A 15,242-nucleotide genomic window follows, 5' to 3' on the forward strand; every position below is an offset into this window, starting at 1 on the left:
TGTCATTTTCATTTGTGTCTTCATGACTGGGTTATACTGCCCTCCGGTGGCCAAGGTGTGCACACCAGGAGTTGCAATGAATTAATCAGGATGCACAAACTGTTTAATTTGTTACATGTGCCATTTTCCATTTTTTTTAAAAAGAAAACCCAAAACAGGCCAATACAAATGGATGACATTTCCACGTATTTCAATGGTCGAGTCTCAAGGCACTGTTTATTGAGAATAAAAAGTTTAAAAAGACATTTTGGAAGGCACAAACATTTCCACGCGGGCATTTTCTCTCTCTTCTTTTTTTCCCCCTCCCATCTTTGGCGCGAGTCAATCTGCCGCCGTTTGAGTGGCGGCGAGAGGTCTGCTCTCCGAGTTCACGTCTAATTATGAGCCAGGAGGAGTACCGGGTCCACCGATGCTGAGGGGCCTGACGGACAGCAAATGAACGAATTATGATGGCCCTCTTCTGGGCGTGATGGGGTCAAACGCCACTGACAGTTCAATTTCCCCCCTACTAGCGGCGCGGGCGTCTAATTATGAATGAGACACTATCAGGATCGGCGGTGGAAGAGGTCCGCGGCTACGCTTGGGATTTAAGGGAGGCGTCGGTGAGAGATCCTAATGTCAAAATGTTATTAGAGGGGAGCCGGCGAATGCGAGGGAGAGTGGGGGGGGGCGGCGCGGGTCAAAGACGGTGACCGAGGTTAATCTAAATGCCTTTGATAACCACGGCGTAATTCTCTAAAAGTGCCCGAGCGCTCAGCTGAGTCTCGCTCGCCGCCTCCGTCGGCAGATTGCGCAGAAATAGAAATGACACCGGGGGCCGGTCTGTGTGTGCGTGCGCACGGGCATATAAAAAGGTGAACTTATTTACCCCGCTCGGCGCATCCCGACGCCCATCATGTATTTATGCATCGAATTGGCTCTAAATCAGCTGTTGTAATCTGCATTTCTACGGGCCGGCCTTCAGCCCGAGAGCGGCTGTCAATCATTGCGAACGGCGGGCGGGGGAAGTCAGGAGGCCGGCGGTCGCCCGGCGAGCCGAGAAAGACGGCGCGGCCGAACGCGCCCGCGGCGTTAAAGCGTGAACGTCTTTCTTGGTAACGTCTTCTCTCAATTCTCGCTAACGTCCACTCGTCGATGACCGTCTTCGCTGTGTTCCGTGGTATATTTAACACCTTGAAAATCCGTTAGTACCCTTCTCCAGAGTCCTGACTGATACCTCCGAACAACGAGATCCCTCTGATGCTGTGGAAGCTCTACGCGGACCATGGCTTGTACCTTAAGATGTGACTAGAATAGTGGGTGATTTGTCAGAAAAATCCTACCAGAACAACTGAACTTTATTCTGGGTTAATCAGAGTTAGCTCTGCGCACAGCCACATCCATCGCCTTGTATGAGAAGCTGTGCAATGGCAACCATCTGCAACCACAATCTCGGTTTATTTTTTCACGACACTCTTGAGAAGTTGTACAGCTTTTCGGTCACATTACTGGTCAAAAAAGTTTGGAAATGATGCATCACCGTAACCTCGCATTTGAACAGGGGTGCGCAGAGTTTATATTTCCGTCGGTGCCGTACCTCGGCGCTGAGGTGGAAAACACACACGGCCCACGGCGGGGAAAAATGAAAAATGATCCGGACATTTTGCTCTCTCCTGGGAGCAAGCGGGCGGGATACAAAGTACACACGGCGGCGGAGAGAGAAGAGGCCGTCACAGCGGGAAAGGTCGACCATCGGATATACACAAGAAGGACGCGCGGGGGAACGCAACGGAGAGATGGAAGGCAAGGAACGGCGCGGGGAGCGGGGAGCGAGGCCCGCCGGCAGAAATAGAGTTCAAGGGTGCAGAGGAGACGGGCGGCGCGAGAGAGGCATCCTGACGGGCCATAAATAGAAGGCGTCAGAAAAGGTCAATACTTTGGCGTCTGGAGCGCAAATGATCCGCCGGGGAGGAGAAGCTCATTTCGCAGCCTGCGCCAGCAACGACGGACTCTCAGCACACATTGATGGAGGAAGTGTTGCCTGCCGCTTTTTAGAACGCACGCGCACATGCAAACGTGCGTACACGAACAAATACAAGAACACGTACACGCTCACACAAATGAACACGCACGAGGACACAATCGCACGCACGAACGAACACGCGCGCGTAACACACAAACGCGGACATACACAAGATAACAGAACACGTGAAAAAACACACTGCGCACACACAAGAACACAAACCAACGTACACACACACACAGTCAAACCAAACATACACAAACAAGACGAAAAACACACCGCATGCATGCACGCATACACACACACACACACACACGGACCGACACAAACGGACGCACCTGCGTGGCGGCGGAGACGCCAGAGAGCGAAAGTCCTTCCAGGTCCGACAGCAAACTCGGAGAGAGCACCGAGGACTTGGTTGTGCTTGCGGGAGGCACGAAAACTAAGAAGCACCAAGAACACCAGTACATGACATGACACAAAGCACCCTCATGTTTTAGGTTTATCACACATTCTTAGTACTTCTTGCAGTTGCCAAAAACAGGCTTTTAGGCTGCATTTCTGTATTTCCGCCCCTTTCCTAGGATATGAGCCCAGGTTCTCCATTTTGTTTTTGACATTCTAATACTGAATAGAAATAGCTTGAAAGATTATGTTTCTCATGAAGACAGAAAGCCAACAACAACAAAACACACAAAGCAGATTTGGGCCGCTAAATATTAGCACATTTAGCTCGGAGCATCGTTGACTTCCATCTTCCGGTTTTATCGGCAGCTGAAGTTTATGAAAAGAAAAGAAAGAAGAAAAAAAAAAGCACAATACATTGCACGGTGAACTCACAGTCATCGAGATCCAGCAAGGACACTTCCTTCTCGGCCCCGTTGTCCACCTACAACAGAGAACGGGTTGGCAGACTTGGCGACATTCGCATAAAAAGCGCAAACAGAAAGGGCTACCTTGGGTTTGGACTCGACGTCGTTCTTCCTCTGTCGCTCTGCGGCACAAGCCGATTCTGAGTAAGAGTCGGTCTCGGACGAGGAGCTTTCGGACGACGAGCTGCTGCCCTCGGCCGTGGGTTCGGCGTCGCCGTTATCCGAGTCGCTGGTGAAAGAACGGTTGGAATCGTCGCAAATTAAGGTTACTTTAACGTCAGCTTTGCCTAATATTTTAACTTGGCTGTATAACTGCACAGAGTCACTCGTGGTACACTTAATATAACAGAGGGTTTGTGTATTCCTATTTTGTACAGTATGATTTAAGACAAATGTAAAAAAAAAAAAAAAAACAAATGTAAATCTTTGAGCCAGCGCCGCCTAAATCTCAGCCAGGAAAAACCCGGAACACGTTACGTTCACAACACTCTCGATACAGTGTCACCCTACTATGACAAAGTTCATCGTTCGCGCCCCGACTAAATTGCGTGGTTTTTTTTTTTAACACAATTGTTGCTACAGTATGCAGTGGTGCCTTGAAATACAAATAGAATTTGTTCCGTGACATTTCTAATTACCTTTAGCCATTGAAAGGAAATGCCATTCATTTGTTTCAGGCTTTTGCAAAAAAACAACATCAATAAATCCAATAAAATGTTCTAATGTGTTTATTAATACAGAAATAAATAGCACTCTCTCTACAATATTGTACTTATAACCTACAGTAATTACATAATTCAATAGAATTTCAAGAATTCAACAGTTTTTAACCACATTTTTTCCTTCAGTTCAAATGGACATTGTGCTGCTCCTTCTGGTGTGTGCGACTTGGCCACCCGGGGGCAGTATAACACAGAAATACAGCTATACATGGCTGTTCAAAACCAACATCCGTGAGCTGCAGTAACAGTTGTTCTTCACAGAGAGTCAAGAATATTTAGCTTGATATATGATCTATTGTTATATTCCCCACGATAAACGGTGGGGTGAGTGGGAGGAGCGGCCATTGCACCGCCATCCATTGACGGGCAAGCCTGGCGGAATCCAAAGTAGGTCAAAAAAAGAAAACGATCCATGCACTTGCCGAGCTAATTTAATGTTACGTTTCTCCACCGCCGTCCCGTCTCATTGGCTGGCTTCGCGTGTCTTCAATTTGTCCCCATAATGAGTGTTTACTCCGCTCCACCCGCTACTTTCGGCTGTTAAATTAATGAGGGGAATTGTGTCGCCAAGCGTTTCTCTAACTTGGGTCATGATAAAAAAGCCAGTGTTCATTTGGCCGACAGATTTCATTTGCGGCGAACAGGAAAAAGTCTTGAATCACCGCGGGCCTGATTAGGTTCGGGCGGGAACGACCGGGCCGTAATGAGGGCATTATGCCGCGTTTGTTGTGGAAGCACGGGGGTGAGCGGCCCTAATTACGCCGTGCGCGTGTGGGCTACGCTAATGGCGCCGGATAATGGCGAGAACGGGGTCAGGCGGAGCGCGGGTATCGGACGCCACTTTGTGCGAAGGACGCGAATTTGAAAAGAGCGCCGTAATGAGTCGAAAAGCATTCATTGTTAACACCAGGCGGCACAAGTCATTAGCTATTAGCTGTGTAAATGTGGCCCACCCTGGCGGAGGACCGTTCTGCTCCATTAGCTACTGCATTGGAATCGCAGGAGAGAAGAAAAAAAAAAAAAAAAAAAGACAACTTTGGCGGACAGTGTGAAAGGGGATTCTGTCTCGACGAGTGCTGGCTGCGATGGAAACAATATTTTATTCGATAGAATTCTCAGTAAGACAATAGCAGACATGACATTACACCACGCTATTCCCACAATGCAATGCAATGTTGGTTTATTGCAAGAAATAACCTGAATCTTTACGTTAATCGACGAATATTTCTGCATCTTACCGATCTTAGAAGAGCATCTTCTTTGTGTATTTCAGGGGTGTCAAACTCATTTTTGTCACGGGCCACATTGTCGTTATGGTTGCACTCGTAAACCCATATGACTGTATGATGCCCACATGATTACATAAACACAACAAATTGGTGGCTAACTTTGAAATCAGAAGCCAGTAAAAACTACTCTGAGCATTATTCAATGTATTTTAAAACCCTCAATTTGTGGAGACGTTACAACAATTTCTGATTCAGATTAACGGCATTTCCATTTCTTTCAAAGGAGAAAGAGGATTTGAAAGTGTTGCATTAGTGGCGTGGTAATGGAACAAATTAAACACTCTATGTAGCTTGAAAGAAGATGCTTCACATTCATTTTAGTTTTGTGGATGACATATTAACACTCTTTGTCTCATGGATGCAAAGAGAAATGAAGCATTTGTTTTGAGCCTGTGGCCGTTTGATTATGAAGGCGAAGAGGAAGCAAAGTAACATCTGGGCTGCTTCAGTACCTGTCAGCGGTGTTTGGCTCGCGTTTCTCCGCCGGCGCCTTCTTGGTTTTCTTCTTCTGTTCGGATTCAGACTCGCTGGAGCTCCTTTCTGATTCACCGGAACTTTTGCCAGAATCAGTGGATCTCTCGTCGGACTCTTCGTCACTGCCGCTTCCGGATTCTGATCGGACCATCAGACAGACAATCGGACCGTCGCGACAATCTGTCTCACACTGTCCATTGTACAACGTTTAATTGTCTTTTGTTCAACACTGTGTGTTGCTGCTCTGGGTTTGTTAAAGAAGCAGTGATATGAATGCTAATTTTCAATAGCCAGTCTATCGCATTTCACATGACATGTTGCCATTAAGCTACCAGACTTACATTCGACAAAATTCCATGGTTTGGTTGAACATTTTGGTGTTTAAAAACACAATGTTTAACTCTTACGTTCTGTGTACGTTTCACAGTAAACTTCAACTGGGAGTAAACGAACAAAGAGCCAATTGCGGGTGGGTCTGGAACGCGTCCTCTGCGATAAACGGCGGTTGAGAGTCAATATATTTGGACGTTAAATGAGTTGTGACGCTAACCTTCGTTGCTGCTGCTGCTGCTAGCGCGGCTGTCGTCGTCACTGCTGTCGGAAGCGTCGTCCTTTTTGTCTCTGTCCTCGTCAGAGTAGAACTTGTCATCCGGTTCGGGCGGCTTGGCCTTCCCAACGAGCGGCGCCCGCTCATTCACCTCAACGGGGCAGAGGAAAGCACGTTTTCGCCCATCAAAAAAAGTAAACATTTTGAATAACAAAGAATAGATCTTGGATTTAACAAGTAGTCCAGGTCCGATTACTTCGCTGCGCAGTCGGGCTGCTGAAGAAATCAAAACGGGTAGTATAAGAGTACATTTTGTTTTATACATGACCTTTTAATTGCTCACAAATCTGGATTTATTTATTTATTAAATGTATTTAAAATGCAGTGCAGTAAACAAAGAATAAAAATAATTTGTAACATTTTTCCTCTTATGATTTGCTTTTTTTCCAATTATATTTTGCACAAGATTGCATATTATATATATATATATAAATAAAGGTTTTACTGCACACACAAAAAAAACATTCCAATAGAACTAAGTCATGCCTGAAATACTTGTTTCTACCATATATTTAAATGTTTAACAGAAAAGAAACAAAAAAATGTTATAAGAATTTTCCATTTTTCGATTTAAAATTGCCCATTTATGTTATGTTTTTAATCAATTTAATTTCAGTTCCAGAAGAAATAAAATATTTACATTTATTTTCTTAGAATTTGCTTGTCTTTTGACTAAATTTAGTTGTGGTTATAAGGAATTTTGATATTTTATTATACTAAAAGTATAAAAATAAATACACTTTATAATAGCAAAATATAATAGTTTTACTGTACTGTGCTAAAAATATATAACATTTTAAATAAAACTACTTGGACCTGAAAACATTTTACCACAAAATTATTATTTTTTTCTTTTTTTATTATTATACCTCACATTTTTTCATATAGAAAATTATTTCGATGCAAATTTCCTGCATGAAAAAAACTCTACCAATGTTTTAATATTGTAAAATATTTTTCTCTCTTTTTTTTTTTTTTTTTTAAAAAACAGATTTGTGCGAGCAGTAACTTACTGGCTCAATCACCTCCACATTCCTCACAGACTGGTCGGGTGCCACCGCGGGCCATTCGGACAGCTCCTGGTATCCGGCGGCTTTGCTGTTGAGGCTGTGAGAGAGCGTGCCCAGCTGGAAACGATCTCGATCTGAAAGGCGACGCCAGAAGGAAAAAGTCCCCGTGCTGAACATTTACAATGACACGGGGCGGTTAACACTCTTCGTGCACCTCCAGGAGGTGCAAAGTTCCCGGGACTTTTAAGGAGTAGAAACCACAATTACAGAGAGCAAACGGAAAAAGTTGTGATTGTTAAAGCATCTTATCAGTGGTATGGCGTGAAGGTAGAGGTCAAAAAAACATAGCAGTTGTAGTGATGTGAAAAACTAAACAAATGTTTACTCTACACCACAGCCCCCGCAGACATGAAAACTGCAGGACACTGTTGTCACGTGTAGGACACAGCCAGTAGTTGTCGATTACTACGTCACCAAAGTCCAAAAACGCTCATCTCGTCCTTCTCCCTGTGTCTTGGCATATTTTTTGAAAGAAAAGGTTTCCATTATATTTTATATACGACTCTGCTAGTGCTTTGCCAGGATATTGTACAGTAATGTACAGTAATTACCATAACATATGTGCTATTTTACATTAGCACCTCTATGCCGTTTCACATTATATGTTCGCATTAAGCTAGGTGATGATATCATTTGGTTGAACAGTTCTACTTTAACTGGGAGTGACAAAAACAGCTGCTGATTATTTGGAGAACTGTGCTAGCGAGAATGAGAACAGATTCTAAGGATTACTTTCAAAAGTGTGTTTTAATAAGTTTGTGAGTTTAAATAAGTTTGTGTTTTAAGCATGTGGGAGGGGTAAAACTATTCTTAGAAAGTTTTTAAATGCTCGCTATACATCGCATTTTCGCCTATCACAAGTGGGTCTGGAACCCCTGCGATAAACGGGTGGTTGACTGTATTAATAAGTTGCTATTGTAAGTGTGCGGTACCTTTGAAGGGCGACTGGAGCACGGGGGCGGGCTTGGACGCCAAAAGGATGCGGCGGGCGTACTTGTTGAGGGCGCCGCTTTTGTCGCTGGGCACGATCAGCTGCCGTATGAAGCGCGTGCGATCTCGGATGTCGTAGTTCTGGTCGTACTTGCCCAAGTTGAGGATGTACTGGGTCAGCAGCGTGGTCTGGAGATGTTACAAAAAAGTGGCCCCGTTGGTTGCTAGCGACGTAAATGAGTGGCTCCCACATGCAAAGATTTTGGGGGGGGGGGTTGAATTGCAAAGATCACGTCACATTGAACGCATCTGTCGGAAGAGACACAAACAAAACAATAACAACAGAGGAGAACGGGGGCTGTCCTGGCTTTATTTACTTTCGGTCTGTTGGCTGGTGACTGTTACCTGAAAGGAGACTGAGGAAAGTGAGAAAGCGTGGCGCTGCAGCTAATTGTGGAATGTAGTGCTGCAACAGCACATATTCTGGGGGGCATGTGCAAAAGCCCCCAAAAAGGGTGCCCAAGGCCAACATGATTCATACAATTAAAATAATAATAAAACATCAGCAAAGTATGGATTATGCATTACGGGATACGGGTTTTATTTGTTCCGTCCACAAGCTCGTAACGCAACAGTCGTATCTAAATGTATCTTTCCCCATTGAAATGAACATAAATGCCATTCATCGGTTCCGGCCTCCCCCCAAAAATGTACATTTTTGTAATATTTTTTAATGAGGCAAATTAGCACTCTATAATATTGCGCGTTACGAAAATATACAGTGATGACAATTAAATGGAATGAAAATAATGAAACGGTTTGTCACACTTTTCGCATCAATTCAATGGCCATTGTGCTGCTCCTTCTGGTGTGCGCGCCTTGGCCACCTGGGGGCAGTATAACACAGCCATAAGGATAGACATGAAGGCGATGGTCACAATAGCTCACTGAGCTGCAGTAATATGAGAGACGAGCTAACCCGCCATCCTAATGAGGTCTCGCGCTATCGAAAATGGACAAATGGAATTCTTCCTTTGTTCTGCGTTGTGATTGGCCGATTTCCAGAGCGTGCGGCTTGGCGTCCTCATACCTGCTTGGAGTTGGTGAGGTAGAGCTTGGCCGCCAAGTTGACGGCCTGCAGCTTGACGATGTCCTCCTCCCCGGTGAACGTCTTGGCGATCTTGCGCAGCACGTCGGGCGCAATCTTGGGCACGCGCTCGCAGTACTCGCCCATCAGCCACAGGATGCTGGCGCGAGCCATGGGCACCTGCGAGGGCGATCCAAGAAAATTGAGCGGCACGTCCGTTCGTTGAGCAAATAGTCAGACCCGGGTGCAGTCGTACCGTGATTTTGTCGAAGAGCGTGGCCATGTGCTTGATGATCTCGCTGTGCTGGGTGGGCTGGGTCAGCAGCAACTTCCGGATCACCACCACGCTCTCTGCCACCACGCCCTCTGCTCACACCGCCACAGGCAACATGAAAACAGTAGGAGAGTGACAACTGCCGCTGATTGGCTAGCACCAAGACGTGACTCGTACTATTAGTGGATTACTCCTCGCTGTGTGGAAGCAACACACACACACAAACACAAACGTAGGGTGGTCTCTAAGCCATGCTTTGCGTCATTGGGCGCAGACCGATTGTACTTTATGCACCCCTGCTCATTTTTGCGCATCTCAGACGTGGGACGCGCATTAAACGAGAACCCTGCCCGAATATTTAATTTTCTCTGAACCGGTAAGAGTGGAATTGGACAATTCCTTTGGGCTCTCCGATACCGTTTAAGGTACGCAAAAACTCCATTAAGCTTTTTGAGCTCTTGACATACTTTAAGAAGTCGCCTACTTATTTGTTCCTCCTCGGGATACAGTACATTACAGATTATGCATAATGAAGTAAGCTGTATATTCTGTCCAAAGTTGAGGATATTAAAGAGTTAAAGCAAACAAACCCATTTGTATTATTTCATTCCCCCAACCAATGGGAAGTGATAAGAGATCGATAAGCTGTAAAAATAATGGAATCCGAATCACTAAATTCTTAGCAATTCCTATCCCGAGTCTTTTTTTACTGCAATTGCAGTATTATGCCGCATGTATGCATTTGGAACTTCCTCCTAAATCAGTCGAAGAACAAGAACAACGAGAGCAAGAAGAACAAGGACAAAAACAACGAGACCAAAAATAAGAAGAATAATAGTGCCCACTTTACCATCTCTGTTGGACAGCAGCAGAACCAGACCGTTGAGGCACGTGTCCGTCACTTCGGCGATATTGGTGGCGCACCTCCCGATGGCCTGGATGGTGGCCGCCGCGAAGGCTTTGTCCTGGCTCTTCACGTACGTCTGCGAGAGAACCAACGTCAAGGCGGGCGTCTCGTCGACCAAAATCGTCCATTAGAAGTCAAACCTGAAACTCCCTCAGGATGGTGGAGATGTTGGCCTCATTCGCCAGGTTGGTCAGGATCTCCAACTGCAGAGAAAGAGAGAGAAGAAAAAAAAAAAAAAAAAGTTTCACAGTAAAAAGGGATCCACTGCGTAAAATATTCTCAATGTGGCTCAAACCTTCAGTGTTTTGATGTGCGTGGTGTCTGTGGATCGGACGTAGAAGCTCTTCATGAAGGGCTCAAACATCCCCTGTTTGGATTTTGAAAAAGAAATAAAAAATAACGACAAGGCCAGCATTTGAATCCTCCCTTGCTTCACGAACGGCCACTCGCCTTCCTCTGAATGGACATGGTGGCGATATTCTGGAGAACCACGTACTGCACCTCTCTGCGATACGCGACGGACAAAAGTGGTGAACGGCTGGCGATCCGGCGCGGAGAGGCGACGCTCACGCGCTTACCTGTGGCTCCTCAGCAGGCGCACCAGCGACTTGGTGACCACGTTGACTTCCTGTTTGGGCGCCAGGTGCCAGTACAGCTGAGCCACTGCCATCACCACCTCAAATCACAGCAAACACACTTGCTCATTCCAGTTCTAATTGTCGGCTGTGTTTTTTTTTGCTTTATTAAAGATAAACTAATGACGTTGCACTTGCCCAAAAAGAAGACAACCCCGGAATGTTGAACTCTCAACGACAACACAAACTAGAGATTGCACTATCCTAAAAAGAGCACAAATGATGTTGCACTCTCTGAAAAAAAATAAATTAAAAAAAATCTAAAAAAACTTTTGATATCGCACTTTCCCCCCCAAAAAGAAACTTCTAATGTTCACTATTGAAGTGTCACTTTTCCACAAAGACTAACGATAGGTGTTGGTTGTACTTTCCCAAAAAGAAGACAAGCTATCACCGTTCCTTGTACTTCCTAAAAAAAGAAGACAAACTATTGATGTCGCAACTTTCCAAAAAGACAACAACTGACGTTACAGAGCTGCCAACCTTTAGAAATTCACTTTCAGAACAATTTAGACAAAATTTGTCCGAATTTCCATATTTTCAAAATTTGGTCAAGAACATTACTGTGGGGCCATCGTAATCATAATCGTTAATAATTATGGCTTCAATATGTGCCGTAAAGTGATTTCCGTAACAAAATACGGACGTTCCGTAAAATTTGACAGCTCTGATGTTACAAACCCAAAATGAAGGTAAACTATTATTGTTGCACTTTCCATAAGAGAAAAAAAATATTTGTGTACCGTTACATCCCTGAAACAGTTATTTGGATATGGATCATGTGAAAATTCATGTTAACAGACAGCCTAAAAAAAATTTTTAATAAAGGTCAAGGCACTAAAATAGAACGACATTAAAGCAAGTGGTCATACTAGGTTTTTCCCACTCTGCTTCAAAAAGGACATGTTCCATCCTCTGCGTGTCAAGGAGTCTATGAAGACGGAGAATGTCGCTGCGTAGTCGGGGAAGAAAGAGGAAAAAAACCTCAAGCGTGTGTCCCATTTTTAATCATCGGGAGGAGACCTTGGAGAAACCGCGTGATAGAGAAACGCTCTCGACGTGTGCGGCCATCTTGTGACAGCTGCTACTTTGTCCATGTACCTTTGCGTTTATACAAAATGGCATCCAGGAATACATCATTGCTGAGAAGTGTCTGTTTGCCTACGTGTGGATTCGGCGGGATGAGCTGCACAGGTTTTTTTGACAACTTTGTTTGAGCGGTTTTCCCACAAAGTAGAGAGAATATATGGCTGTGAGTGTTGTTGTGTGCTCTGCTTGTATGTGCTGCAGTTCCGTGTGTGTTAAGTAGCAGTTGTTTGAAGGGTTAGAATTATTCTAACATTAATATATATATATATATATATATATATATATATATATATAAATAAACTGGCTGCCAACTCACCGCCGTGTTACGGCTCTGCAGAAGCGGCTTGGTGTTCCGGAGCAGCAGTCGGTGGTCCGGGTCCATCACGTAAGGCTTGGCGCCCGCCGGGTCTTTTTTCTTCTCTGAGTCGGAGTCGTAGAAACTCTTATCGTTGTCTTCCTCAAACACAGCGCCCTGGGGGTCGCAGCCAGACAAACACAAAAAGGCATTTAAAATAAAACATTCATAGTCAAATCGTTTGTTTAAAGTAATGATGTTAAAATGACAAAGCCGTCTTATGGTGCAACGTCCCAAAAAGCAGAATCTTTTGATGTGCCACTTTCCGGCCCAAAGATGAAAAACTAAAAAGCTGACACACAATTGATGCTGCACTTTCCTTTTTTTTTTTTTTTTTTTTTCCTTTTCACTTTCCTTTCCCAAAAAGAAGACAAACTATTATTGCGGCACGTTCCTAAAACTGAAACTCCGTGTAATAAACAAAATATGTCGAGTTCGTAATGGACTCTCAATGAGAACTGTTCATTGGAAGACGTAGAAATGGGCTGTGGGCAATCACCCCCTTCCAAGGGCTGGTGAACTGCGTGCGGGCGTAGCGCGTCAGCATGGAGATGATGACCACCTGGCCCCACTCCTCCACGTCCACCAGCAGGTTGCACAGCTTGCGGTAGTTCTTGTGGATCAGGTCGATGCGATCCGGGCACACCTCCTCGAAGGCCATCACCACGCTGCCCGCCACAAGCTGGCCAGCAAGACAAAAAACAATTAGACTAAATCAACAAAGTGTGTCTCGGTACTCGGGAGAAATAGAAACAATTGTTAACCAGTCTGACCTCACAACTAACGTCTGCAGCACTCAAGAGGGGCAAAAAAAAAAAGTATTTTCAACTCTGATCGCAGCCGGCGGCTCATTATCGGGAAAAAAAAAAATGTCAGCTCTTAAAAAGTTTAAATTTAGTTTAAGTGAGAGAAGAAAATCCATCAATTATACCTTTCCTACAAATCAAACCACTTATGCGCAATTCCCAGTGAAGCAGAACAACTATAATTTTGTTTGGCGCCAATTTAAAGTCTCCCTTCTTTCTGTATTTGTTTGGGGAAAATAGAAAACAATATCACCCCTGTCTTACAAGTCATCGATAATACTTTACAACATGCGGCAAGACACTTCAATTCATCAGAGAGACTGTTGATGTGCTTCGGAAGGGGCTGCTGTTTTCATTAGCAACACAATTCAAATGTTCCCTTTAAAGTCCGTTCACAGAAATGATAGTGGGGATTTCCAAATTGGGGAAAAAAGGAGATTCTTACAGTTGACCCCCGTTATATCATGGATATTTAAGCAATCTTTTTTTATGGGTTTTACAGTATATACACTACGCGAGGTTGAATTAAGTGTAATACCACGTTGTGCCACAACATGTCTGGCAGCACTGAGCTTAATTGGCAGACTTGGAACCTAATTAAGAGCAAGAAGGAAATGGCGCTCATTCAGGTTGATTGCAGGACACCGTTTAAATATTTATTGTTCCTTTTATTGTTTTGTGAGTATTGTGGGATGCAATGTTTGCATCCGTTGCGCCGTGAGTATTAAGGTAGCAGTTAGTTGAAGGTTTACCGTGACATCTGTGCTTATCCCGTCTATGGCATTTCGCATTGTACGATAGCATTAAGCTAGCTGACTTTTGTGAGATGAAATGATATGGTTTGGTTGAACATTTTGGTATTTAAATATACAATGTTTAGTTCTCTTTTTGTGTCATGTTTTACAGCAAACTTCAACTGGGTGCCAAATTGTCACTTTTTTTTTTCATGGCACTTATGAGGGCACGTCAATGATTCACTTTGTTTTTCCCCCCCCCCCATTTGCGGTCGTGCTCGAGCTTATCCCCACCGTACGTGAAGCCGGTCTCAGCTTAGCTTCTCAGTAAACTCCAGTAATGTCAGTCGTTCTTCGCAGAGGATAAAGAACATCTCGCTAGTGCCGGACGGAAATGTCGCATCTCCAAAACCACCACTTTTCAGGTAACCCAAAAAAAAAAAACGCCATATTTGTTAAGCCATTAACATTGCATCGCCAAAGAGAGCAAGCCAATTTCAATACTCTAAATTGGGCAATAAATTGTAAAAACCACAAAGCCACATTGGGACTGAGCAATAGTATCGATGTGTGAAAAAGTATGAAATTGACAAAATGTGGTTGATAAATGGGGATGCACTGCTATTTGCGTTGGCGCGATGGCGAACGCCCCTCAAATTTCAAACTCTAGTGACACACCACCCTGTGTCGTTGAGGGACCTCCTGGCCGCCCGCCGCCGTATTATGACATGGCGCTAATGGGAAAAAGAACATCACACTAAGCAAATGGCTTTTCTAATAACAATAAATTTCTGCTAAAATTATGAGGAGCCCAAAGTGTTTCCTTGCAGCTGTTTTGCTGTGAATTCTAATTAGGGCGACGGGGAGTGCTGGGTCATCACACGAGAGACAACATTGCACTCTTCTTCTTTTTTTTTTTTTTTGGATGGATGGTGCATCGCGGGGTAGGATTCTCCTCCCCTACCCCCTCTTAAATTAAGGGCCGTCCCACCTCGCCCCAAATCATAAGGACACCCCTCCCCTTCTTCTTTTTTTGCTCTGGTTTCAATTTGGCAGCGGGCTCGGAAGGGGAGCGCGGGGAGGGATCCATCATTTATCTTGTAATGGCGACATAATAGATCCATCACGCTAAAACAGCTGCACAAACTCCACCGTCGCCACTGTCATCGCGCTGTCCCATTTTGTCTTGAAACCATCCCCCACCCTCCCCTGCCAATGTGTGTCACAGCCATTTAGACAAGCAGGCACATTTGTAAAGGTAAATGTCAAGAGGCAACAGCGACTTCGTGTTTCCTGGCGATCACCTGATAGCGTTTCACCGAACCCCCCCCGGCGCTAATCGCCTTGTTTTGCTTTTAAATGAACTCATTACGGAGAATGCAGCGCTGG

At 44.6% G+C, this 15,242-nt stretch overlaps 1 protein-coding gene across 3 annotated transcripts in view; it reads right to left on the reverse strand.

Annotated features, from left to right (window-relative positions):
* The window catches only part of ap3b1a (adaptor related protein complex 3 subunit beta 1a), a 40,419-nt gene that overhangs the window by 14,609 nt on the left and 10,568 nt on the right, over positions 1 to 15,242 (reverse strand). For all 3 annotated transcript variants that reach the window (XM_061697779.1, XM_061697778.1, XM_061697780.1), the window contains 16 exons: positions 12,813 to 12,995; positions 12,275 to 12,430; positions 10,813 to 10,910; positions 10,685 to 10,739; positions 10,530 to 10,601; positions 10,375 to 10,437; positions 10,178 to 10,310; positions 9,310 to 9,419; positions 9,057 to 9,233; positions 7,969 to 8,155; positions 6,980 to 7,110; positions 5,910 to 6,057; positions 5,338 to 5,497; positions 2,959 to 3,103; positions 2,843 to 2,891; positions 2,341 to 2,444 (listed from right to left, as the gene is read on the reverse strand). In XM_061697779.1, the coding sequence (XP_061553763.1) occupies positions 2,341 to 2,444; positions 2,843 to 2,891; positions 2,959 to 3,103; positions 5,338 to 5,497; positions 5,910 to 6,057; positions 6,980 to 7,110; positions 7,969 to 8,155; positions 9,057 to 9,233; positions 9,310 to 9,419; positions 10,178 to 10,310; positions 10,375 to 10,437; positions 10,530 to 10,601; positions 10,685 to 10,739; positions 10,813 to 10,910; positions 12,275 to 12,430; positions 12,813 to 12,995 (1,971 nt within the window). The remainder of the gene's footprint in view (positions 1 to 2,340; positions 2,445 to 2,842; positions 2,892 to 2,958; positions 3,104 to 5,337; positions 5,498 to 5,909; positions 6,058 to 6,979; positions 7,111 to 7,968; positions 8,156 to 9,056; positions 9,234 to 9,309; positions 9,420 to 10,177; positions 10,311 to 10,374; positions 10,438 to 10,529; positions 10,602 to 10,684; positions 10,740 to 10,812; positions 10,911 to 12,274; positions 12,431 to 12,812; positions 12,996 to 15,242) is intronic.

Source organism: Phycodurus eques, chromosome 15, assembly GCF_024500275.1.
Source record: "Phycodurus eques isolate BA_2022a chromosome 15, UOR_Pequ_1.1, whole genome shotgun sequence".
In the NCBI taxonomy this organism is placed as follows: domain Eukaryota; kingdom Metazoa; phylum Chordata; class Actinopteri; order Syngnathiformes; family Syngnathidae; genus Phycodurus; species Phycodurus eques.